Genomic DNA, 26,210 nt, shown 5'->3' with positions numbered 1-26,210 from the left:
CGTTTTTTAACAGGCTAAATGTATCACTAACACAGCCACCGTCGTGGTGGTTCTCTTACAATGACATGCTAATCTCTCACAATACAATTGCCACCTCCACAGCTTCGTAGTGGAGGTATATCAGCTCTCCGATCTGACATTTACACACAAATTCCATCTCTAGCCCCGCCCACTTACCCTTGGGCTACACCCATCTCAAACCTATATAACATCCTGCTTTAGGAACCCTCCCACTATATTTTTTCCTGCCTCAGCAGCTCTCCCGCTATATTTTTTCACTTGATGACGATTGCTTGTGTTGCGATCGAAACGTCATATTTTTTATTTATTATTTTTCTATCTACGTGGCTTTACCGAAAGACCCAAAACAGTATGAGTATTTCAAATATTTTTTTATTTTTATTTGTCCAAGTAAGGCCCACTTAACCATATAGAAAATTTTCAGAAGCAATCTGGCCACAATTGATAGCTCAACGAAGGGCTTATCACGTGGAAATTTACAGTAGCCAAATACTATAAACGCATGTTTCTAAATGTGGAGGGAAAAACCGGAAGACCCAGAGAAAAATCCACGCGACCATGGGGAGACATGCAAACTCCAAATAGACAGCAGGCGTCAGGGTCAGGATTGAACCCATGACGTCATGTATACCAGGCGAGGTAGTTTACATCTCACCATCGACGGAGGAAATCCAGGTAGGCCCGTGAAGGGATATCGGCCCCTGAGAATTTGGGCTCTGGCAGCCAACTCCAGCTGCCTAAAACCACGTACACAATGGTACTGGGGGGTCAACTCGGGATCTGCGGGTCATGGAAATGTAATAGATGTGGGTAGCGGTGTCATGCCAACAGCATGCAGTGGCCCAACACCGCGTGTTCTCCTTGGATTCTGATCTTTGTTCTGCAATATCTGAAGGCCGGCACTGCCTAAAGGGCAGTCCGAAGTCCAAACTCCGGCACGTCACTTTGTCTGCACTGGCTCTGCACGTGGCAGAAGCGGACTGCCAACCCGACAGACAGGGCTGCCTCGGCCACTGTCTCCTGCTCTGCCAACTCTCACCAGGTTAAACACGTATTTTGTTTCGTGGCATTGTGGTGTCATTTGTTGGTGTTCTAATTCCAAATACGATATATGCATGTTTAATTACCTGGTGATTGTATGGTAATACGGTTGTACTAGTACATTTTATGATTTATACAAGAAGCAACTGCATTTTTATTTTTTAGAAATGCAGGTTGCGAGATGCGTGATGCAAGCGGTATCACTGCTTGGAAATGGATAACTTTACAGCCCCTTGTGTTAATCTACTGTGGGGTGAAGTCATTTTTTAATAAATTATCCAGGGAACTGTAACTCGTTTTGTAACCACTCCTAGGGCACCACGGTGGCAAGATGTTAACTACCTCGCCTGGTATACAGGAGGTTGTGGGTTCCATCCCGACCCTGACGCCTGCTGCTGTATATTTAGTTTGCGTGTCTCTCTCCCCGTGGTTGCGTGGATTTTTCTCTGGGTCCTCTGGTTTTTCCCTCCACGTTTAGAATCATGCATTTAGAGGATTTGGCAGTTATAAATTCCCACACGATAAGCCACTTTGTTGAGCTATCATTTGTGCCCAGGTCGCTTCTTTACAAAGAGCTCTATACCTCGGTGGGCCTTACCTGGTACAATACAAAAATGTTTTTTAGTTCACCCAGAATGAGCCCAATCTTGGATACTAAGCCGAACTGAGCTTGCATAGTGCTTGGTGCATGACCCCCCATGTGTAATAACAGATGCAATAGCTTGTGGGTCAACGTTGTGGACAGATTAGCTAAATCCATTATTGTACTGTACTTCTATGCCACCCCGCCTTCACCATCCCACACCAAGAACCATTAAGTCTGGCCAGATGAACCCCCCCACAACCCCACACGGCGTAGGGAGGACTTCAGCAGCGTATTAACAAATGCGTTTGTGAAAATCTGGATTTTGTCCTCGGTTTTAAAAGTGCTGACCCTCATGCCCCATCTGTGACACGCGTGTAGTGGACACTCTCCTCGTCAACACGCCCAGAGAGGCGAGGGTTCCGGTCCCTTTACTAGTTAAAACTATCAGTTTAACACGCAGGCTTTCGCGAGCAATATCCATTCTAGAGGTTTTTAGGGGTTAGATCGCGGCGATTGGCGAGTCCAAGCGAGGAGTGACCTCGCAGCGGCCACCACCCACCCCTACCCCCTCGGTGACCTGTCGCTGCCCCTCTCCCCCACACACCCTCCCCCGGCGCGACCCTCCGCAGGCCCCACCACCAACAACAACCCCTCCCCGCTCCAGCGTGACCGGCTGCTGCTGTCCCAGCCCGCCCGCCCGCCCGCCCAGCCATGGCCCGCGCTCGGACTCTGCTCGCCGCGGCCGCCGCGCTGCTCGCCGCGCTCGCCGCGCTCGTGGCGGCGCGCGCGCTCCTGTGGGAGGCGGGCGGGGGAGGGCGCGCGGCGGGCGGGGACATCCGCCTCGGCTCGGCGCCTCGCCTCGCGCTCGAGCCGCTTGGCGGGAAGCGCGAGGCGCTCGAGGCGCTTGGCGGGAAGCGCGAGGCGCTCGAGGCGCTTGGCGGGAAGCGCGAGGCGCTCGAGGCGCTTGGCGGGAAGCGCGAGGCGCTCGAGGCGCTTGGCGGGAAGCGCGAGGCGCGCGCGTGCGCGAGGCTGCGCGCGGCCGTGCGCGTGCCCACGGTCTCCCGAGAGGGTCCCGGCGCAGCGGACGAGGTGGCGCTGCTGCGGTTCGGCAGGCTGCTGCGCGAGGGTGACGAGGCCGCACACAGGGGTCCACCACCACCCCCCACACGCCCCACACTCGCTCACCCTCTTCTACTCTATATGTTATTATTTTATCAATTTATTATTTTATTCTCATTCTACGTGACTTTACCGAAAGAACCAAAGAAGATGAATCATTGCAGTCACGAAAGCTTTAAATCGAAATTTTGGAGTGTAGTTTATGGGTCCAACCCGGTGACTAATAACTTCACAAAAACAACCGCTAATTTGGCTATGCACTTAATTTAGATAAATTCCCGCTTTGACAGTTCAGCATATCAATTTGACATACAGTGAACATTCCTGTCAGCGGCAGGGTGTTTGGGAAAGTGCTGCCACCTACAGTGAGGACCAGAGGTCACTTAAAGGGAATTCAGTAGTTCTGTGAGACCTTTTGCCGACACGAAGTGTTGCACTGCTCTGTGAGATTTCCAAATATATTCTGCATCCCATGACATGATGCCGAACGCACAATCGGGATATAATTCAGGGAAAATATTTTGAATGCTTCCCCTGGTAGATACGAGGCTGATGTGTTCTGACTTGTCAAAAACATCCATTTCTCCATCCACTGTCGAATGAAAGCCTCCCCCAAGATGTGTCGTTCATGATGGTTGTTTGACCAAACTTCACGCTGGTCGGTGCAGATTGGGGAAGCGGGTGGACTGGTTCAAATTTCACGCGTATCACCTTGTCATTGTCAGTTGGCACCAATGAAAAGTAACTTGTACGGCACACTTCTCAAAGTGCACCATTCAATTTGAATAGACATGCGTGGGGGGTAAAAACAAATACCGTACACCGATGTACGCTTCATCAGGCGACAGTCAGAATTCAGGATTGAACCAGTCCAGAAACCCAAGATTTCTTCATAATTCTGGCTATCGCCTGATGAAGCTGGTTGTTATCACAAGCTAAACGTCGTACTCGAAATGTTAAATGTTTTGGGTTTACCCTCAAACATGATAGTTTTCTGAAGTAGTAACCAATTGGCACGTTTTGTTTACATGACAACCCTACTAATTGGCTGTGTTGGATGGTGGCTCGTTTAAAGACATTTATATTTACGCGATCTAACCCAAATAAAACCTTTATTTTGGATAATAACCCTACGTGTTATAAATACAAGCCACAGTGCGAATGGTCTTGCAACCCAAACTGTGGACGATATAATAAACGACAGTAGTCTCTGCTCCTTCAACTGAGGAATAGCAAAACTACACAAACTCGGAAGACCTCTCGTGGCTTGCAGACCTCACCATAGACATTTAGGTCCTGATCATATTACCATATTATAGATTAGAATGAATAGTTGACATATGTCGCCTGTTTAGATATTAAACAACATACAGTATTTAGTGATGATGAATTGGCAGGGGTGCACAATTTTTTTAAATTTTAAGGCAGTGTTATTGACAAATAAATGTTTTCCATTTACATATTAGTCACCCTATAACTGTTTAATGCCGAACTTTATTTTGAAGATGAATCTGAAGAACGTAATCAACCAGGCTATGCGTTAACTGTGTGCTAACCGACTCTCTGTGTTGCATTACATTACACTTCCTAATTTTACTAAATTTGCTTTCTACCGTGCTTGTTTATAAGTCCATTCTCTACTCCGTCCCCTATGGGCAGTAATTCCACACAACTCCCCCTCTGCCCCCCCCCCTCTCTATTTAAAGCCTCGACACAGAGACGTTGTCTTTCTGTGTGCCTATGTGTGTGTCTCTCTCTGTTTCTGTGTGAGTCTCTCTCTGCTTGTGTGTCTGTCTGTGTGTCTCCGTGTCTATGTTTTGTCTCTCTCTCAAATTTAGCAATCTTTGGAAGAACGTAATCAACCAGGTGGGGTGTTGACTGTTGATTTAGCCGACTCTCTGTGTTGTATTGCATTATATTTCTAAGTTTACTAGGTTTGTATTCTCATTCATTCTTACCTGATGACGGTTGCTTGTGTTGCAATCGAAGCGTCATATTCTATTATATAATTATTTTTCTTTCTATGTGACTTTACCGAAAGAACCAGAGAGTAATTCCTGCAGTCACGAAAGCTTCGAATCTCGTTTCAACTTAGCGTTGCAGGGGAATATTTAGTTTGAACATTCATTTATGTGCGTGCAATATTTCTCACGAGAATTGTGTTTTGATTGCTACATGCTTCACTGCTGTACTTTATTTTGCTTTTGTCACTTTATTTACCAACGTCACTCTTGAAAATGAGACTTGGTCTCTTGATTTCTCACTAAGCTAGACAAAAAAAAATTTGCACGTAAACAAATTTACAGCAATAGAGCCTAAAGCTTTTCATCTAAAGTTATATTAAACACGGTTTATAACTTCTGGGTGTCACACACTCTGCTTCTCATTGAACAACGTAGGCTAGCGGGTGAGTGATAACTGCACTGAACCAGTCCAGTCATTTACCTTGCGCAAATTTCATGCACAGGAAAATGTTGTCCTTGTAGGCCCGTCTTACGAAATGCTATACTGATTATTGCGTCATAGCTACTATTTGTTGCTTGTACTTGATAACCTACGGGTACTCTATTGTATTTAGTAGCCAGGTGATAGGCAGTCTAAAGACATGTTTAGTCAATGCCATGACAACTAAAATGAAAGGCAAATCTAAATGGTAACCGTGGTTGTAGTAAAGTGTTGCAGTGTGAATCTGCACCAACCAGCATAATGAATTTTGTTCAAACAGCCCCCTTGCTGTCATCAAGCATCCGGTTGATAAAGCTATTCATTATTATTTTAAGATAATTTAAAATAATGTATATTCAAGTTCTTTCGCATTGTAATTATGGACCCAGTGACTTGTGATCGATTCCCAGCTACAGCTAGCATCAGTGTCAAGTGTCTGAAGAACCAATGTTGGGCCTCGTTTCGCTCATCTCTCACTGACCAACGTAAAATGAAGTATGGTCATGGATTAATTTCTCACTAAAAAGTATCCAAGTTGCTGTTATATCTGGAAGTGGGGTATAGCTAGTAGCCACAGTCATAGCAATAGGTATACTGGGATGTGGTGTGCACAGAGTGGGAATATATCCTGATTTCGGACCCAGACAGATCCGGATTAAATAAATCCCTGAGGTCAAACAACCTCCACGACTGGCACGGCATGGGTAGGCCCTCACCCAGTCGTGGATTGACAAAGAGCTGTAAACTAAACGAAAAGTTGTTTTTTTTTTATTTTACCACGTAAGGCCGACTGAGCTATACAGCTTTTTTTCAGAAGCGACCTGGCCACAAATGATAGCTCAACGAAGTGGTGTATCGTGTTGAAATGTATCGCAGCCAAATGTGGGAAAAAGCAGAGGACCCAGAGAGAAATCCACGCGAACCATGGGGAGAACATGCAAACTCCAAATATACACGACTTGTATACCAGGCAAGGTAGTTACCATCTCGTCATTGTGGATGCTGCTCTCACTTTGCAGAATTCCCAGCGGTGTTCGAGTCAGAGCTGGTGACCCACGACCTGGTGGCCAACTTCAGCCACCTGCTGACGGTACGTGGCGCTGATGGTGGGCGGACGCCCTACATGCTGACTGCCCACCTGGATGTCGTGCCCGCTCCAGACTATGGTACTGAAAGCACTCTTCACATGTAGCCCCCACTCCCATTACCCCTATACGTCTATGTTGAATTATATGACGTACATTATTACCATTAACCATGGCCCCTAAGTGAAAAAGAAGTGCCATAATTAAAGGTGAGTTTAAATAATGTCATGTACTAAGCAATTAATTTATTTGTTGATATTGGACTTTTAAATGTGTATGTTTATCATTATTGAAGGTAAGTTAAGCGACAACAATACTATACAATATACGTATTCATTAATATATGTGTAGTGACATCAGGGATGTCACTGTATGGTGAGGAGTACCATTGTACATCATTTGGAATATTGGATAATTCGGCAAGGCCAGAGCCCCATATGTGTCGAACAAGGGTTTGCTATACACCCAAAATACAGTGAGGGAAAAAGTATTTGATCCCCTGCTGATTTTGTACGTTTGCCCACTGACAAAGAAATTATCAGTCTATAATTTTAATGGTAGGTTTATTTGAACAGTGAGAGACAGAATAATAAAAAAAATCCAAAATGTTTTAAATTGATTTGCATTTTAATGAGGGAAATAAGTATTTGACCCCTCTGCAAAACATGACTTAGTACTTGGTGGCAAAACCCTTGTTGGCAATCACAGAGGTCAGACGTTTCTTGTAGTTGGCCACCAGGTTTGCACACATCTCAGGAGGGATTTTGTCCCACTCCTCTTTGCAGATCTTCTCCAAGTCATGAAGGTTTCTAGACTGACGTTTGGCAACTCGAACCTTCAACTCCCTCCACAAATTGTCTATGGGATTAAGGTCTGGAGACTGGTTAGGCCACTCCAGGACCTTAATGTGCTTCTTCTTGAGCCTTTCCTTTTGTTGCCTTGGCCGTGTGTTTTGGGTCATTGTCATGCTGGAATACCCATCCACGACCTATTTTCAATGCCCTGGCTGAGGGAAGGAGGTTCTCTCACCCAAGATTTGACGGTACATGGCCCTGTCCATCGTCTCTTTGATGCGGTGAAGTTGTCCTGTCCCCTTAGCAGAAAAACACCCCCAAAGCATAATGTTTCCACCTCCATGTGTGATGGTGGGGATGGTGTTCTTGGGGTCATAGGCAGCATTCCTCCTTCTCCAAACACGGCGAGTTGAGTTGATGCCAAAGAGCTCCATTTTGGTCTCATCTGACCACAACACTTTCACCCAGTTGTCCTCTGAATCATTCAGATGTTCATTGGCAAACTTCAGACGGGCATGTATATGTGCTTTCTTGAGCAGGGGGACCTTGCGGGCGCTGCAGGATTTCAGTCCTATACGGCGTAGTGTGTTACCAATTGTTTGCTTTTTGACTATGGTCCCAGCTGCCTTGAGATCATTGACAAGATTCTCCCGTGTAGTTCTGGGCTGATTCTTCACCGTTCTCATGATCATTGCAACTCCACGAGGTGAGATCTTGCATGGAGCCCCAGGCCGAGGGAGATTGAAAGTTCTTTTGTGTTTCTTCCTTTTGCGACTAATCGTACCAACTGTTGTCACCTTCTCACCGAGCTGCTTGGCAATGGTCTTGTAGCCCATTCCAGCCTTGTGTAGGTCTACAATCTTGTCCCTGACATCCTTGGAGAGCTCTTTGGTCTTGGCCATGGTGGAGAGTTTGGAATCTGATTGATTGATTGCTTCTGTGGACAGGTGTCTTTTATACAGGTAACAAGCTGAGATTAGGAGCACTCCCTTTAAGAGTGTGCTCCTAATATCAGCTTGTTACCTGTATAAAAGACACCTGGGAGCCAGAAATCTTTCTGATTGAGAAGGGGTCAAATACTTATTTCCCTCATTAAAATGCAAATCAATTTATAACATTTTTGACATGCGTTTTTCTGGATTTTTATGTTGTTATTCTGTCTCTCACTGTTCAAATAAACCTACCATTAAAATTATAGACTGATAATTTCTTTGTCAGTGGGCAAACGTACAAAATCAGCAGGGGATCAAATACTTTTTTCCCTCACTGTATGTGAGGCTCATTCTCAATGAATAGGGTGTGGGTTTAAAGTGGCAAACTTTGATTTTGGAGGCAGTCAGACCACGACTAGAGCGTCAGGCTAGCCTGCTAACAAAGTACGTTTGCAGCCTTGGGAGGTATTTGCATATTTTTAGTTGGCTGGGAATATGGCATGTGTGTATTTCAATCTGCAAGACTCATAATGTGTGCGCCCTTTGTTTTCCTGCAAGCAAAACAGTTTTTTACGTGCAGTATTTACATGAGGATGTGGTTTCTCGTTGTTAAAAACTACGGTGGTTTGAACCGCGGGGTAAGGGTGATCTCAAGACCAAAGTGACTTTGGAATTTCCCACGGAGCAGAATGTTCACCGGTTAAGCAACAAGCAGGTCTGGCGATGACTGGTGTCCGCCAGATCATTTGAGAGGAGTTACATTGACCAAATTATTTGATGTAAAAATTCTCCCAACAAATTATGGAAAACAAAATAAACTAAAATTGCCCACATCGGTGGTCTTGAGATGTTGCAGCGCAACAGGGACGATATTATATTCTTGGTTCTTTCGGTAAAGTCACGTAGAAGGGAAATAATAAAAATAAAACATAATATAATAAATTATAACGACGTTTCGGCCACAACGCAAGCAGCCGTCATCAGGTGAAGAAACAGAGCTGTCTTTCTGCCTCCTGCCCCTAGCAGCTCCGTTTCTTCACATGAGGACGGCTGCTTGCGTTGTGGCCGAAACGTCGTGAGAATTTGATTGTTAAATTTTTATTATTTTATTATTTCTTTTCTACGTGAATTTTTCCGAAAGAACCAAGGTGATGATATTGTTCGGGGCACATTGGCAAGGGCTGCTTCAATCTGCATCCTGCCAGCAGCCCCCTCCCCCGGCACTCCTCCTGTGAAACAATCCCACGCATGCCCCGTCGTCAATGGTGCATGTTACCCGTGTGTTAGTTAAGCGTCCATCCATTATCACGTGCTTTTATCTGAAGATAGAATCATTGCACAGTTCGCAGTGCGTTTATAATTGACCCCTGCATGCCTGCCAAATACAAAAAAAATTACTTCGCACATATTACTGTACAGTTGTAGGTTTTTTGTGCCGTTATTCGCCATTGAAAACAAAATGTGTACACGAATACTACTGTGTTGAGGTTATTGTCGGAGCACAGGTAGCAGGGTATATTGGAAATAATTGCATTACGGTGTATGTTTATATCCGTAAGCAGTTCTTGTTAATTGTCTGCCATTAAATCCTCTATAGGCTGCTATCTGGACGAAGCATTGCTTTATTTTTGGACTGCCAGTACAGTTTGTAGGTGTGCTTGGGTTCAAGGCGTCACTGGGGGAATACATCACCCATCAATCAAGCTTAACATGTTAAGCTTCTGCACAGTAAACACGCTATTCAACAACTCACTCGAAGTCATTAAATTACTGAACAGTTTGTACAATTTCTCATTAAGGATGGGACGTGCCGCCCTTTTCTGGAGAGATTCACCAAGGCTACATCTACGGCCGAGGGACCATAGATGACAAGCACAGTCTCATGGTAAGACACCGTCATCTTATATTAAATTATTTAACATCGCGCGGTATTAAACAGGCTCGAAACACTGGGGGAATAAAAAGCAAAATTGAACATAGCACCACACACACAAACTTAAAATCACACAACACGTTACGTGTGAGTCTGTGAATCTCTGTGTGAGTCTATGGGCTTCTGTACAGAGTACTGCACATGTGTAGTGACATCGGGGGTGTCACTGTATGGTGCCGGCCCGAGAGGGCCGTGGCGTGCGATGGCGCTACATCGTGGACAGCACCGGGTGGGTTGCTGTGTGAGGCCGGCTTTAGCACAGCACGGCGTGCGATGCACTGTCATCGCGTACGGGGGCAGGGTTGCCCCGGGCCATAGCACTCTGGTTGACCCCGTAGACATGTGATCCGGAGTGTCCACAGAGAGGGCCTCAGGTGGGGGGGCTAGAGGGTGATCACGTGTCTGGGGAGAGCTCTCGAGAGGGATCGAGAGGGAGCTAGAAAGCTCGAGAAGGCGGGCGAGGCCAAGGGCGGAGCGGCCCCGACCCGAGGGGATATAAGGTGGGTCCCTGGGAGGGACCGGGTTCTAGAAGCTGGTAGCTCCACGTCTACAAGCTGCAAGCTCTACGAGGCATCAACACGTGGTCGGAGACCTGAGTGAGGGTCTGACCCTTCGTAGCTGTAACTCCTACGTATAGTTAGCTGGGTGGTTACCACCCGAGGCTGAATCTGGTGAAGGAGCAAGTTACCCCTTTGTGTTAATGGGTTGATGTTACAATAAAAGTGTTGCCTTTAAAGAACGTCTGCGACTCAGTTGAACTCACTACACATGTGTAGCGACATAGGACGGTTATAAGCGGGGTGTGAACGGAGAGCGGGGCTGTTCAACCCCGAAGTGAAGACGCCATCATTGGTCCTCAAGTCCCCGTGACCAGGCAGCCCGTTGCCTGCCTTGGTCACGCTGTACAGTGTTCCAGAGTGTTAGTGAGTTGAGGAAGGTGGTCACCACCTTATGTACAGTATTATATTATTTACTGTTCTAATAAATAGTGTTGCCTCCAAGCTGTGTGTGTGTGCACCTAAATCGAACCCACTACACATGTACTAGAACCAAGCCATGAACTCAGAATCACAATACTTTTACGTGAGTCTGTGGATGCCTATGTGAGTCTGGGTCTCAGGCTTTGGTTCTATGTTGTGATTAATTCGTATGTACTGTAGAAGCACACGTGAATATCGAATCACAACACGTTTCCAGGACAACCAATAACACTGCATGCACAAGGGTGTATAATAACCATATAGAATAACCCATGTATGGTGATGTCATTGTATGCTTAATATATACATGCAGCTGTGTGTGTTGTACATTGGTGGACACACTCTTGGTGGAACATTTTTGTTCCCAAGGATTGTTAACATTTGTGTATTAGTCTGACAAATAGGCGTGGTATTGTGCAAGTGTTTTATGATCACCTGAAGTGTTAAGATATGGGTTTGTGACAATTATTAAAAATGGCCTTAATATACAAGTGTAAAGGCCAACCCCAAATCCAAGAATTGTATTGTCCTTATTAAATGAATTTAATTTTGTTTAAACTTCTTCAGTAAAAAACAAGTGTAAGCAGAACTGCGTTCCGTGTTACCACATATAACTTTGAATACGTTTGTGTCCATCGGTCTATTTATTGGCTTTCCCAGTGGTATTTTCTTTCACAATCGTGACTCTGCTGATGAGACCCAGAAGTTCAAATCCTGTCCACAATTTGCTTGTTCAAACAAATGCTGGTGTTTAAACATGCGTGTTGAGTATTTGGCTGCTATGTATTTCCACGCGACAAGCCACTTCGTTGGGCTATCATTGGTGGCCAGGTGGCTTCTGACAAAGAGCTACAGAGCTCAGTGGGCTTTACCTGGTAAAATAAAAAAAGTAAAATGAAGTTTACATGTGGAGACAAACAATGGATTCTGCTTATATGCTTTAACTTTTTATGGATTAGTACTATTGGTAGCATGGTGGTTATGCAGTGGGATGTTTTTTGGCTACTTGATGGTTATGGCGTGATGGTGTATGATGGTGTTTTATGTTGCTATCAGGGTCCAATTTTTTTTATTTATCCACAAATTACTCAATCGGGTTGATACATAGCAAACATCGCCCCCTACTGTCAGACTAAAGCGCCAGGTCACTCTTGCCAATGAGACTTTGTTGAGTTTTCACGTGGTTAAACGAAATAATTTTGAAACGTGTGTACAGGCCATTCTGGAGGCGTTAGAGCTTCTTCTGCAGCGTGGGTTTGTCCCACAGAGGACCTTCTACATTGGCATTGGACACGATGAAGAGGTGAGGAGGACTCATGCTGGCCTGTATTGTGCATTTGAGGCATTTCTACGTGAATCTGGGTACAGTATTATCAGTGTTTTCTATGTATGTTGACCTTCTTTCGCACCGTACGTAGCCAACCGTGCTCATCGGAGGTACGGAACACTCTCCAGCAAGAGTTTTCTCTAAAGCCTGTTGTAGAGTATTTCATACACCGTGATGCATAGGAATTGCATACATGAGCATTTACTTTTTTTTAGGGCTAAATCGGTGTGATTTTTTTCCAATACAATTTCAAATGTCTACATACTGAGGACCAAACTATCTCGGAGCAAGCAATAACATCAGTGCTTATTTGCTGCTACTTTTGCCATGTGAAGGAGATGGCACGTTTGACCCAGTCATCTGAAATGCACTCGATCTCGAAAGCTAAGCAGGTTTTTTTGAGCCTGGATATTGCTGGGATGGGCGATCACCATGGACACATGACATGTTGTTATAAGCTGCGGCTCTATGTGCTGAGCAACAGAGGGAAATGCAGTTGTAAAGTACTTCTATGCTTCCACGTCTACCCTCCCCACCTTCACCAGCGTGGTGAAGTATGGTCAAGTAAACCCCTCCCCCACCGCGACCTGCACTGCATGCGGGAGGAGGGCTCTCATCCGGCAGTGAATTGACATGTACTGTACACGATGTTGCAGGACTGTGGCGAGTTGGTAGAGTGGAACGAGAGGTTGGCACAGGCTGAACAGCCAGAGGGACTGTGAGAGGGTGACACTGGACAAATGTAGGCATGAGTCATGCCCGGGGAGCGTCCGTGGCTATGTGCAGGGACATAGGAGAAACGCGCTGCGGTGACGTTCCAGCGCTGCAGGGTCTGCCTCATTTAGAACCGTATCCAGATCAAACAGGCTCATCTCGTCTTTGCTGATGAGCAGTGAGCATCTCTTGGGAGGAGCCGTACGCACAAACACCAGCTCATTGTAGCGCCGTTTGATGGAGAGGGTCGCAGTGGCAATGCGTGCCAGTTTTGGTTGACAGCTCACACACACACACATCGTGATTCTACCTCGTCCACGATGCTCGTGGTGATTTGATTCAGTGATCGATTAATGCGTTACCTCATTTGTTTCCTCTTGAATGTGTTCTGCATTATTCATGCAGCCTTGTTCGCCCCATTATCATTAATTACGTTTTAATGAATATTGAATAATTGATTCCTACAAACACAATTCAACTTCAAGTGCAGTGGGCCGCCTCCTTCACGAATACGTATTGATCACTGTGGTGAAGTATGGTCAAACTCTCATGATGACACAGCATGAGGGAGAACTTTATCCAGCGTGGATTTACAAAGGGCTGTACACTGCACAAATAATAATTCAAGGGTCGTATTGTGAACGTACGATTTGATTTGAATTGCTCACTCTTTAATTTTTAAATTACTTATTTTTTACTGCATTCCTCTTGAGTGGCTGCCCCCTTTGTTCAACATCTCTGTGTGACAGATCGGGGGAGACAAAGGTGCACGTAATATTGCAAAGGTACTGGAGTCCAGAGGAGTCAAGTTGGACTTCCTGCTGGATGAGGGAATGGTCATCTTGGATGGGGTCGTGCCAGGCCTGCAGATACCAGTGGCCGTGTGAGTGCTGTCGGGTCACGAAATAGATCATGTGGGAGCTGCTAAGCAATTCTGTGATATTTTTGTACATTACCAGTACATTATCACTGTAACCTTCCATGAATCTGGAATGCAGTCCATCTGTAAAGACTCCCATAACCCCCAACAGCATACTCCACTCACATTGAAATCCTCGCGAAATTCCTGGGATTTAACCCTCCAACCTTGTCCATCAGTATCATCAGCAGCAGCCATGATCAATCCACTGCTGGATTTAAGCTTCCCCAAGATGTCACAATCCCTTAAGAGTCCTGCGAAGCTACAATCCATCTTGCACATGAGCTGATTTTATTGTACACAGTCTGAAGCGCTTTCCTTCCTGTGACCACCACTCTATTCGTCTCGACCACCTCCCTTCATATCTTCTAGCGACACACCCAGCCATCGTGCCTTGTAGCGAAGTGTCCTGCTCAAGCCCACTTACTTTTCTAAAGTTAATATGACGCATCGAGACGTGTCTATATGCGTCCTTCATTAACCGAGTAACGTCCTCGAGGCTAATCCTGAGTTTGGTGGTTCTGACTTGCTGCGTGCTGCTCGCAGGGTGGGTGTGTCGGAGAAGGGCTCGCTCATGCTGAGGCTGCGTGTGCGCACAGAGACGGGCCACTCCTCTATGCCCGCCAAGGAGAGTTGCATCGGAATCCTCTCCGCTGCCATCACGCGGTGAGTGTGGGGTGGGTTTATTGTTACCCTTCTTGCCAAACTGTCCCCACAGTGACCAGGGAGGGGAGGGAAGTCCACACAAAGCCTCCGTGGCACGAGGTGGTAACCAGGCAACGATGTCTATCATTATGAAATGTACTGATGATTCCTAACAAGGATCAACGTGGTATACAGTTGTCTTATTGTCCTGCTTTTGTATAAAATAACATGGCCACAATTTTGAGTCTAATATGAGAGTCGGGTTGTATAAAGCAAGGCTGTGTGCAGTACACACGCAGTACAGTGATGTCGTGTTTTGCGAGGCATGATGGGAGGACCGAGCTAATTATCACTATCGCACCTTGTCCTGTTGAGAAATCTCCTTTTGTGTGAACTGTTGCTTTTATTCGTTCCCAGCTTGCACTCACATTTGTGTCTGATGAGTTTATAATCATTCACAGGAATCCTTAGAATTGGTTTAACTCGCTCCCCGGTGATTACATTAATTATGATTCAGGGCATGGATCTGATTCACAAATAGTTGCCCACACATATATGTATTGTAGCTGCTCACCCCGAGGTATAAATGCCCTGATAGTGACATTGACTTTGTGCTATACGCCTTTTGGCATTCTCTGGTCGAACACTTTGAGACTAGGCTCTAAAGAAAGCTGTCTCTTGTGTGGACCAATACGTTTCAAAGACAATGCATATTTATCAGAGCATGTTTTTTATTTGCATGTTCACCACAAGTACGTGTGGTTAATGCAGACAGGATTCCTTGAATAAGGATTCTGTTTGGTGTTTTAACATCTTGACACAACTGTTTTATTGCCAGAAAGGGTAGAACATATTGTTGTAAACTCAAGGTTATTTCCAGTTTCGTCTTACTCATGATGTTTTGCTATCTAGCCTGGAGAGCAACCCCTTGCCTCAGCAGTTTGGGTCTGGACCAGAAAGAGCACTCTTTGAATACCTCTCGCCACAGGTACTCTTAAGCCCTTCTCACTTTCACGTTTGTTTTAATGTACCCATGTCAGAAGTGGCTTTACAACAGTGTATATAAACCACACACACACAACACAGGAACACTGATGAACAATACAAACATACATACCTAATGATATAGGCAAGACACTTGGCTTGTATCTACTGCCATCCATGATCCAATGATTATCATAATTTGTAAACAATAACACGTGTCTTTTTTACAAGGGGGCTTGTTTATCTCTTGCTGTCAAACAGTAGCTTTTACGTATGTGTTGGCAGAAATGCAGTCTCTGCTCATATTTCCTATTATATTTTTGTGTTACCAGGTAAGGCCCACTGAGCTGTATAGTAGCTCTTTTCAGAAACAACCTGGCCACAAATGATAGCCCAATGAATCGGCTTATCGTGTGGAAACGTAGAGCAGCCAAAAACTCTAAACGCGTGTTGATTCTAATTGTGGAGGGCAAAAAGCAGCGAACCCTTATGCAAATCCACCCGACCTTGGGGAGAACACGCCAACTCCAAATATACAGGCATCAGGGTTGGGATCGAACCCACGACCTCCTGTATACCAGGCGAGGTAGTGAGCATCTCGCCACCGTGGCGCAACAGAATAAATACGAAGACACCTATCCATACACCCAGCCATCAAATTCACCATGGAAGTGGAAAAGGATGGCAAGTTACCATTCCTGGATGTTTTGATCTAGAAGAGACCTGATGGCTCGTAAGGACATTCTGTCTACAGGAAAGCCACCCACACGGATGCCTATCTAAAGCCTGACTCCCACCACCATCCAGCCCAGAAGAATTCCCTCATCAAAGCACTATACCATACGGCCCATTGCATCTCCGACCAGCACCACCTAGCCAGTGAGCTGGAGCATGTACACCAAGCCCTCAGGATAAATGGATATTCTGACCGTACAATCCGCAAAGCTGTCTCCCCAGCCATGGGTAGACAACCATCTGAGGACCCAATCAAAACCATCACCTTGCCATACATAGCAGGGAGTTGCCAAAAAGATTTCCAAAATCTTAAACAAACACAAGATCCAGGTTCATTTCAACACAGTACGCAAAATCCATGATTTGATCCCATCTGTGAAGGATGTGATTCCTGACATGCAATTTCCTGGTGTCTACAAACTAAGTTGTGGCTGCGGCAGTAGTTACATTGGGGAAACGAAACGACATGTCTCGGACCGTGTTTGCGAACACAAGGCAGATCTGAAGCACGGTAGGACCAATACCTCTGCCGTTGCGGATCATTGTTTTAACGCTGTGGGCACACACGAAATTGATTTTTCCAAGATGAAGGTACTCTGCAAACCCACTGGCTATCTTCAGAGATTTGTTCATGAAGCCATTCCAGATATATAAACACAGACACAACTTCAACTGAGAAGATGGGTACAAATTGCGATGTTTCCATCCTTCCCGCGATTTTAGCTGACTCTATGAGCTGTATTATCAGGTTGGATGTCTTTGTATTGACGGGCTGGATGTCCTTCTCGCTCAGTCACCGATGTTGCGATATACTAGGCAAGTCACCGATGCTGCGGCATACTAAGCTCGTGCATTGATATGCTAATCTCTCACAATACAATAGCCACTTCCACAGCCTCAGGCAGACCATCTCTAGCCCCACCCTCTTACCCTGAGGCTGCACCCATCTCAGGCCTACATAAGACTTTGTTTCAATAGCTTTCTCTCTCTCACCTGAAGACGGTCGCTTGTGTTGTGATCAAAACGTCGTGATCTATTAATAATTTTATACCTATGTGACTTTACTGAAAGAACCAAAGAGTATGGATTCCTGCAGTCACGAAGGCTTCAAATCAAGATTACACCTATTATTCTTACGATTTGTACCTCTTTGCGAATCGGAGATTGTCATAAACCACCTTTAAGCCAACAAATGACACTCACCCCCTCTCTGTGTGGTGTCCGGTCCTACACCTGCCTCACCCAACTTCCTCTACCCGTACCCCGATATTCTTACGACTCATAGCTAGCTCTCATTATACATGGGCGGATTAGCTGCGCTTGCAACATAACTAAATAAATATTTGTCCAGCATGCTGGTTTAATGATTAAGCTGCTCCTAACTCATTTCGTGTCAGTGTGATTCATGCAAACGTGCTAGCAAACACATGGGCAAAAATAAGAAGCAATAAACACACGTGGAACACTTCACGTGTTCACCTCCAGGCTAAGTATGTCAACAATACATATATATTTTTATCGCCTAATTTATACATATTTTCTATTCGTGGGTATTGTCTTTTCTGTGAACACCCCCCATCCTCTCCCAACCAACGCCATTACAGTGAGGGAAAAAAGTATTTGATCCCCTGCTGATTTTGTACGTTTGCCCACTGACAAAGAAATGATCAGTCTATAATTTTAATGGTAGGTTTATTTGAACAGTGAGAGAGAGAATAACAACAAAAAAATCCAGAAAAACGCATGTCAAAAATGTTATAAATGAATTTGCATTTTAATGAAGGAAATAAGTATTTGACCCCTCTGCAAAACATGACTTAGTACTTGGTGGCAAAACCCTTGTTGGCAATCACAGAGGTCAGACGTTTCTTGTAGTTGGCCACCAGGTTTGCACACATCTCAGGAGGGATTTTGTCCCACTCCTCTTTGCAGATCTTCTCCAAGTCATGAAGGTTTCTAGGCTGACGTTTGGCAACTCGAACCTTCAACTCCCTCCACAATTTTTTCTATGGGATTAAGGTCTGGAGACTGGCTAGACCACTCCAGGACCTTAATGTGCTTCTTCTTGAGCCACTCCTTTGTTGCCTTGGCCGTGTGTTTTGGGTAATTGTCATGCTGGAATACCCATCCACGACCCATTTTCAATGCCCTGGCTGAGGGAAGAAGGTTCTCACCCAAGATTTGACGGTTCATGGCCCCGTCCATTGTCCCTTTGATGCGGTGAAGTTGTCCTGTCCCCTTAGCAGAAAAACACCCCCAAAGCATAATGTTTCCACCTCCATGTGTGACGGTGGGGATGGTGTTCTTGGGGTTATAGGCAGCATTCCTCCTCCTCCAAACACGGCGAGTTGAGTTGATGCCAAAGAGCTCCATTTTGGTCTCATCTGACCACAACACTTTCACCCAGTTGTCCTCTGAATCAATCAGATGTTCATTGGCAAACTTCAGACGGGCATGTATATGTGCTTTCTTGAGCAGGGGGACCTTGCGGGTGCTGCAGGATTTCAGTCCTTTACGGCGTAGTGTGTTACCAATTGTTTTCTTGGTAACTATGGTCCCAGCTGCCTTGAAATCATTGACAACATCCTCCCGTGTAGTTCTGGGCTGATTCCTCACCGTTCTCATTATCATTGCAACTCCACGAGGTGAGATCTTGCATGGAGCCCCAGGCCGAGGGAGATTGACAGTTCTTTTGTGTTTCCACCATTTGCGAATAATCGCACCAACTGTTGTCACCTTCTCACCAAGCTGCTTGGCAATGGTCTTGTAGCCCATTCCAGCCTTGTGTAGGTCTACAATCTTGTCCCTGACATCCTTGGAGAGCTCTTTGGTCTTGGCCATGGTGGAGAGTTTGGAATCTGATTGATTGATTGCTTCTGTAGACAGGTGTCTTTTATATAGGTAACGAGCTGAGATTAGGAGTACTCCCTTTAAGAGTGTGCTCCTAATCTCAGCTCGTTACCTGTAGAAAAGACACCTGGGAGCCAGAAATCTTTCTGATTGAGAGGGGGTCAAATACTTATCTCCCTCATTAAAATACAAATCAATTTATAACATTTTTGACATGCGTTTTTCTGGATTTTTTTGTTGTTATTCTGTCTCTCACTGTTCAAATAAACCTACCATTAAAATCATAGACTGATAATTTCTTTGTCAGTGGGCAAACGTACAAAATCAGCAGGGGATCAAATACTGTTTTCCCTCACTGTATATATGTTTGAAAGTTCACTTTATACTGGACTTTAAATAACGTGCCTTGATTTGTCCATGATCAGCGTGAAGGATAGTCACTCCGTTTACAATCGACATGTTTCAGCACATGTAGGATGGCTGTCGCATGATGAGTTTGGTTGTAATTACCGGCGAAACGTCATACTCGAATTGTAAATATTGTGGGTTTACTCTTCAACACACCGGTGTGCTGAACAAGTAACGAAATTGCATGTTTTGTTTACATGACAAACCTTACAAATTGCCTGTGTCGGGTGGTGGCGGGTTTAACGACACATTTATATTTACGCGATCTAACCCCCCAAAAAATCCTCTATTATCGACATTAGTCGTGAAAGCCAATGTGTTAAACTGAGGATGATAATGTTGGACCATGGGACCCGGACATGCCCAGATGACACAACTCACAATTCCTTTCTCACTTTCTGTAATCATTGCTCAATTTATTAGAGACAGCAGCGAATGTTTCAATGGAAATGCAAATATTTTGCTCAAGCTATGAATCTGGCCGTGCTGGCTCACTGGTGGAGTGAGGTGGAGTGAGCGGCTCGCAATCGAAAGATCGCGAGTTCAGATCCGGGTTGGGGGGTTGGTTGACTCAGTACATCACTCCTACAGGGTTGTCAAATTGAGTAACCACTTTGTGGGGAAGTCAGCAGTGGTTGTCCTATGGAGGGACTTGCCCCCGTCATAGGAATGTGGAATTTACACCACTGGCTCAGGGCTGTAAACAAGAGATGACCACTGTTTTAATGCTCATGACTGCCTTTAAAAAACTGTAATCTCACCAATTTCCCAACAAGCTGTTCTTCAAACCTATTGTCAGTCCACTGCCGGATTGGGGCCTCCCCACACCGTGTGTGTCATGGGAGTTATTTGGCCATACTTCACCACGCTGGTTAAGTGCGCGTTGGTGAAGGCAGGGAGCACATTTTTGGGAGTATATAAGTGTAGTACAATAACGGATGTTGCTGCACTTGCCTCTGCTCTTTACCACGTAACACAGCAAGCTCTTTTACAATCTATTGGTGCATGTTGGTCTCCATTCAAAGTACCGTTCGGATGTAACCATGCTCAGATTTGACGAGATTGGGTGGATTCTGGGTATGTCTGTCAAACGCTATACCCACTCACCCATGGCAAAATTAAGTGTCCTTGACGAAAAGGAAGTTCCACCACCTACAAAGCCAAAGGGCCCTGTATGTTCAGGTGTTCACGATAGCAACATCACAACTTTTCGGTCGTAAATTGGGGACAAAGACCCATCAGCATGGGGACAACGGGCTTGGGTTTTTCCCACCACCCCCAATCGTGACATTTCACTCAGACATCACACCTCACGCACAGTGACCTCCCCACCTCAAAGAGGAGGGGTGCGGGGTGGGCTTTACAGGACATCCGTTAAAAAAAGCTTCATAGCTCATCGGATTCCTCCAGGAAGAATACAAATAAATAAAGATTTTGATTTAGAACCAACTCCATTGAGCCAGTGTTTCCACCAGTCTGTCCATGAGACGACAATTTACTTCCCACAAAGGGGTACTAAATGTATAAATTATTTAATGGGGGTGAGGGGCTGACTAATAGCTATGTAACAATCCATTTATTAAAATTTATTTAATGCTCGCATCGACTTGTGTGTGTAGTAATCATTTAGAAAAAGTATCTGTTATTTACTATTTATGCTAATAATTTGTAAAATATCTACGCGTGTTACATTGAGACCGATAGAAGAAGAAAAATTGTAAAACAATCTTAGAAAAGCAAAGCAAAAAAATATATTCTCAAACCTACTGACCGGGATTTCAGCTCACAACCTTACAATTGTGAGTCAAGCATTAACCTCATTGCCACACGGGAGGATGCAGCCATACCCTCAATTGCCCTCTAACAATCGCATCAGTCATGCAACCCAGCCTCTCACTCACGCCATAAACAAAGGAAATTAGACGCACAGCTGTTCAGACTCCGTGCATTACCCACACACTTGCAATCGTCTCCAGTGAGACAAACCTAATCGGCTCACATCCCTTCCTGATGCTGTTACTGATTGCACTTTTGTTATCTTCTCTAAACGCATTGTGCTGTTGCAATGCTGTTATTTTACAAAAATAATGTTTGATACATTTTATGAATAAAGCTTTTCCTAAAGGGGATATTCACGCACATCATTGGAGCTGGTTCTTCATTGTACCCACCGACATGTTCATTTTTCTCATGAATTCAATCTTTACAGCTACTTGTCAATCCACGGTTTGAGGTAAGGCCATTTTGTATGTGGTGGTTATATTTGACAACATTTCATCAGCGTCGATCGGTGTGGATTAGGGTGCCACTCAATATGCGTGCGGAAAAGTTAAGCTTCAGGTTTGAGGTAAGGCCATGTTGGACGTGGGGGTTATATTTGACGTTTCACCAGCGTAGATCGGTGTGGGTTAGGATTGCCACTTCAATATGCGTGTGGAAAAGTGAAGCTTCAGGTTTGTGGGATCACGCCCTCCTCTCAATTTGTTACTTTCATTGTAAAAGTCCACAGCTTAAAATGCCGTTCTAATTTACTTGTTTGCGTGTTGCTCAGGACTCGCCCCTCTTCTTCTTCTCTGCATACATGCCTCTACTTTGACTATGCGTGTATTGACTGTAATGCATTGTTGAACTCCTTCAAGCACCCGGTAAATTTTGAGAGATCGTTTCTAAACTCGCATTGGCTTCAGTTTAAAAAGTGAAATAAACAAAACCAGAAGGTGTGACCTTGAAAATAACAAACTTGAGTTTTGAGTGCCAGCACCCATATTGCAGGTGGGTCATCTGTGGCAAGGACCAGTTCTGGCCTCAATGCTGGTTAGTGCGGGTGGCTGAGCAGGAGGTGGAGGGTCAGGACCAGTTTAGGTAAAACTCAATGGGCGTTGGCCATTGCTGGAAATCGACCTTGGGTGGCCAGGTACATACCGCAATTCGCTAACCACTTTATATTATTTATCAGCAAATAAATCAAGACGCTACTGTTGAGCAACAGTCTTCTATCCTTTTCAGTACTTTTGTGTTGATGCTGATGAGCATGCTTGATGGTAATTCCTGATTACAAATGGAATTTTTATCGCGGTGTTCCGCAAACTGATGTTTCCCTCCGATTCACATCAAGGTTGTTTTTGTTCTTGCTGCAGTTCAACTTTCCGATGCGAGTGGTGACGTCCAACCTTTGGCTCTTTGGCCCGATTTTCAGCTGGTAAGCAGGGCCATAACAGGGAGATCAAAGTCGGTGCTCACTTTAGGGCACCAAGTTGGTGAGATGTTAACTAGCTCGCCTGGTATGCATGAGGTCATGGGTTCGATTCTGATCTTGACGCCTGCATATTTGGAGTTTGCATGTGTCTCTCCCAGTGATCGTGTGGATTTTTCTCCGGGTCCTCTGATTTTTCCCTCGAATTTAGAATCAATGTGCGTTCAGATTATTTGGCTGCTATACATTTCAACGTGATAAGCCACTTCGTTGAGCTATCATTTGTGGCTAGGCCACTTCTGAAAAAGAGCTATATAGCTCAGTGGGCCTTACCTGGTAAAATAAAAAAAATATCTATTTCTTTGTAGGTTCAAAGTTAACATTGTGAGGCCTTTATACAAAGGTGCATTTGTGTGGACATGAGGACTGAGTGTCTTATGTAGAAAAAAGTTCATCAAAAAAACTTGCAGATCGATGACAACTCGACAGTTATGTACACTGCGACACACGGTGATTTCAGCTTTTCCCATATACTGCCGCACTGTCCATCAACCGGCAGTACCTTTCAATGCAAATATTTGTTCGAGTGGAGTGATAATAGTTTGTCTTGTTTTTAATGCTTTGATTCATTTCACTGTTGGCTTTGTGAAGATTACTTTGGTGGTGATCGCATTGCCGTTTCCTAAAGTAATAAAACTTCGGTTTAACACATACGTTATAGTCAAACTTCATTGCCATTTAATGGATCTTCTCCAGAAACCCCTCGTGGCCAGCAGACCTCGACATTCGTATTTAGCCCCTGAATAGATTGCCATGCGTAAGAGTAGAATGCATTTCATATTTAATAATAATGAAACCATGAATCCTGAAAGATATAAATACGTCTGATCGTGTCATATTTCTTAAGCTAAGTAGGTAAATACTTCCCTACTTAAGTACTTACCTACTTACATACTTAGCTTGCCAGGTGTTGTAGGCGTGGGAGCGCTAGGTGGCCAGGAGATGGAAATGTTGATTGTATCTTCCTCACGTGGGTGGGTTTTTTCCTCGGTTTTCAGTTTTTTTTCCGTGTGAAATTTTCCAAAACAAACGCGATTCGGCTTGTAAGAGGCGGTGTCTCCATAGGACGGCCTTTGTTAACTGTCCAGGGAGTGGAACCCATTTTATTGACTCCAACAGAGGGAAGGCAACTTGGACAATATACCTTGTTATTTACTCTAAACACGTGTTTCTAAATGTGGAGGGAAAAACCAGAAGACCCGGAGAAAAATTCACGTGACCACGGGGCGAACATGCAAACTCCAAATATGCAGCAGGCGTCAGGGTCAGGATAAAATGCACGACCTCCTGTATACCAGGCGAGGCAGTTAACATCTCGTCACCGCGGCACTCCTGAATAACCGCTTGAGCTGTTGGTATTTGTGGGATTGAAATAAATATTAACATAGAACTCAGTAAATTATACATTTAGTAAACGCAGAAAGGAGTGTTTTGAATAGTTCATATTATCCTTTAAATATTTTTCGTTATTTAAACGTCGTTACATTTCAAATGTCATTTCAATGTCTCACTTTATGCTCTTAGGGTGCTGGGTCAGAAGCCAACCACCAATGCCCTAATCAGGACCACAACTGCAGTGACTGAATTCCACGCAGGTGTCAAGGTAAAATGCTTGCTATGTTCTCCAAGTACTGTACGGTATAAGTTAACGACAGTAATACAACAATCATAGTTTTAATTATGTCAGCCCTTCCTGAACCCACTGCTAAATTAAAGCGTTCCAAAAGCCTTGTCAGCCATGGGGGCTATTTGACCATACTTCACCAAGCTGATCAGTGCTGGTTAGTGGAAGGGTCAGGGTCCAGGACCTCTTCAGATATCACTCGACACTGATGTTAGCCGTGGCCAGGAATCAAACTCGGGTCACCGGGTGCATTGTGCACTGTGCTAACCACTGCACTGCCGCTCCATCCATTGCCTGGTGTACAGGAGGTTATGGGTTCGATCCCGACCCTGACGCCTGTATATTTGGAGTTTTAATGTTCTCCACGTGGTCGTGTGGATTTTTCTCGAGGTCCTCTGGTTTTTCCCTCCACAATTATAAACATACGTTTTGAGTATTCGGCTGCTATAAATGTCCACGTGATGATTCACTCCAGCGCTGTCCTACCAGACAGTCTCGTCCCTTCACCTGATGAAGGCCGCTTGTGTTGTGGCCGAAACGTCGTGAGAATATTATTGTGTTATTTTATCAATTTATTATTTTATTCTCATTCTACGTGACTTTACCGAAAGAACCAAAGAAGATGATAAGCCACTTCGTTGAGCTCTCATTTGTGGCCAGGTCGCTTCTATAAAAGAGCTACGTAGCAGTTCAGTGAGCCTTATCTGGTAAAACAAAAACATAGTTTAAAAAGAATAGCCTCTTTCATTAGGTGTGTAAACAATGCATAGAGGAATGTGAACTCTGCAGAACTTTCTGTAGTTGTGTGGAATCGCGTCAGTCACAACAGGGAACACCGAGCAACCATGAGTGGGGCCCATTCCACACAAAAATCTGAATATTGATCTATTTATACTGGAGGAATCCGATGAGCTATAAAGCTATTTTTTTTTACAGATTTCCAGTATCAATGATTTCCTGTACTTGTTATTATGATCAATCATATCACCGTGACAAGTACCAAGTCTCATGTTTGGCTGTTGAATGCAGCCGCACTGGGGAATGTGGTTTTATGTCATGTGATCGTCATTCCTTAGGGAATTCAAAGTTTCTGAACTGGGGTTTCTAATTTGATGTTCCTGTTGGGAAAGGCAGAGGCAGAAGCAAGCCGTAGCCCTTGTGCAGAGTCCTTCAATGAGTTGCCTGCGGACCAGACTTGGCCTGCGAAAGCTCTCAGAGTGGCCCGCTGAGACATATGACTGCGAAAAATAAAAATACACAGATTAGATGAGAAAGAGATACATAAGAAAGAGAGAGAGATGCGAGAGCCGTAGAAATAAGGATGAACAGAAGTGAGATGATGGCAAGGGAGAGATTGTGAGACGTGAAAATATGCGGTTCAGATAAAACAGGAGTCTGTGTGCAGACATTATATTGACACCATGATGTGCTTGCCCGCCCATACTTGCGGACGTGCCCCTGCTGGACATCTGTGAAAAAGAGCGTCATAGCTCATCGGATTCCTCCAGCACCAAATAAAGATCCTGATTCTAAAGATTCCGACGTGCCGTCGCGCGGCCCGCGATCGCACGCAAGGTTTATTGCGAGGCCAGCCAGGAAAACGTCGTTGAAGAACCTCGGCCTCGTGCACGAAACCCTCCGCGAGTTACGCCTGACCCTGAGCCGGCTGCCGTGCGTTCCTCTACCGCAGCCGAACGTGGTGGCGCCGCTCGCCGAGGCCACCGTCAACTACCGCATCCACCCGGCTCAGTCGGTGAGCGAGGTGAGTCTGCACGCGGCACCACAGGCGGAGTTTCACTTCTATATTTGGACGGG

The 26,210-nt window shown here is 45.0% G+C and overlaps 1 protein-coding gene across 1 annotated transcript in view; it reads left to right on the top strand.

The window, feature by feature from the left end:
* The first annotated feature begins 983 nt into the window (after positions 1-983).
* PM20D1 (peptidase M20 domain containing 1) overlaps positions 984-26,210 on the top strand; it is a 33,168-nt gene continuing 7,941 nt past the window's right edge. The window contains exons 1-11 of the mRNA XM_032961991.2: positions 984-1,063; positions 2,278-2,774; positions 6,232-6,378; positions 9,823-9,908; positions 12,153-12,239; positions 13,727-13,860; positions 14,443-14,562; positions 15,454-15,529; positions 22,656-22,717; positions 24,296-24,374; positions 26,086-26,157. Coding sequence (XP_032817882.2) covers positions 2,360-2,774; positions 6,232-6,378; positions 9,823-9,908; positions 12,153-12,239; positions 13,727-13,860; positions 14,443-14,562; positions 15,454-15,529; positions 22,656-22,717; positions 24,296-24,374; positions 26,086-26,157 — 1,278 coding nt within the window. The 5' untranslated portion in view covers positions 984-1,063; positions 2,278-2,359. The remainder of the gene's footprint in view (positions 1,064-2,277; positions 2,775-6,231; positions 6,379-9,822; positions 9,909-12,152; positions 12,240-13,726; positions 13,861-14,442; positions 14,563-15,453; positions 15,530-22,655; positions 22,718-24,295; positions 24,375-26,085; positions 26,158-26,210) is intronic.

This window comes from Petromyzon marinus, chromosome 28, assembly GCF_048934315.1.
Source record: "Petromyzon marinus isolate PM22_M1 ecotype Great Lakes invasive population chromosome 28, UKy_Petmar_22M1.pri1.0, whole genome shotgun sequence".
Lineage (NCBI taxonomy): Eukaryota > Metazoa > Chordata > Hyperoartia > Petromyzontiformes > Petromyzontidae > Petromyzon > Petromyzon marinus.
The sequence above is the reverse complement of the archived record's forward strand: the minus strand, read 5'-3'. Positions and strand labels throughout refer to the sequence as shown.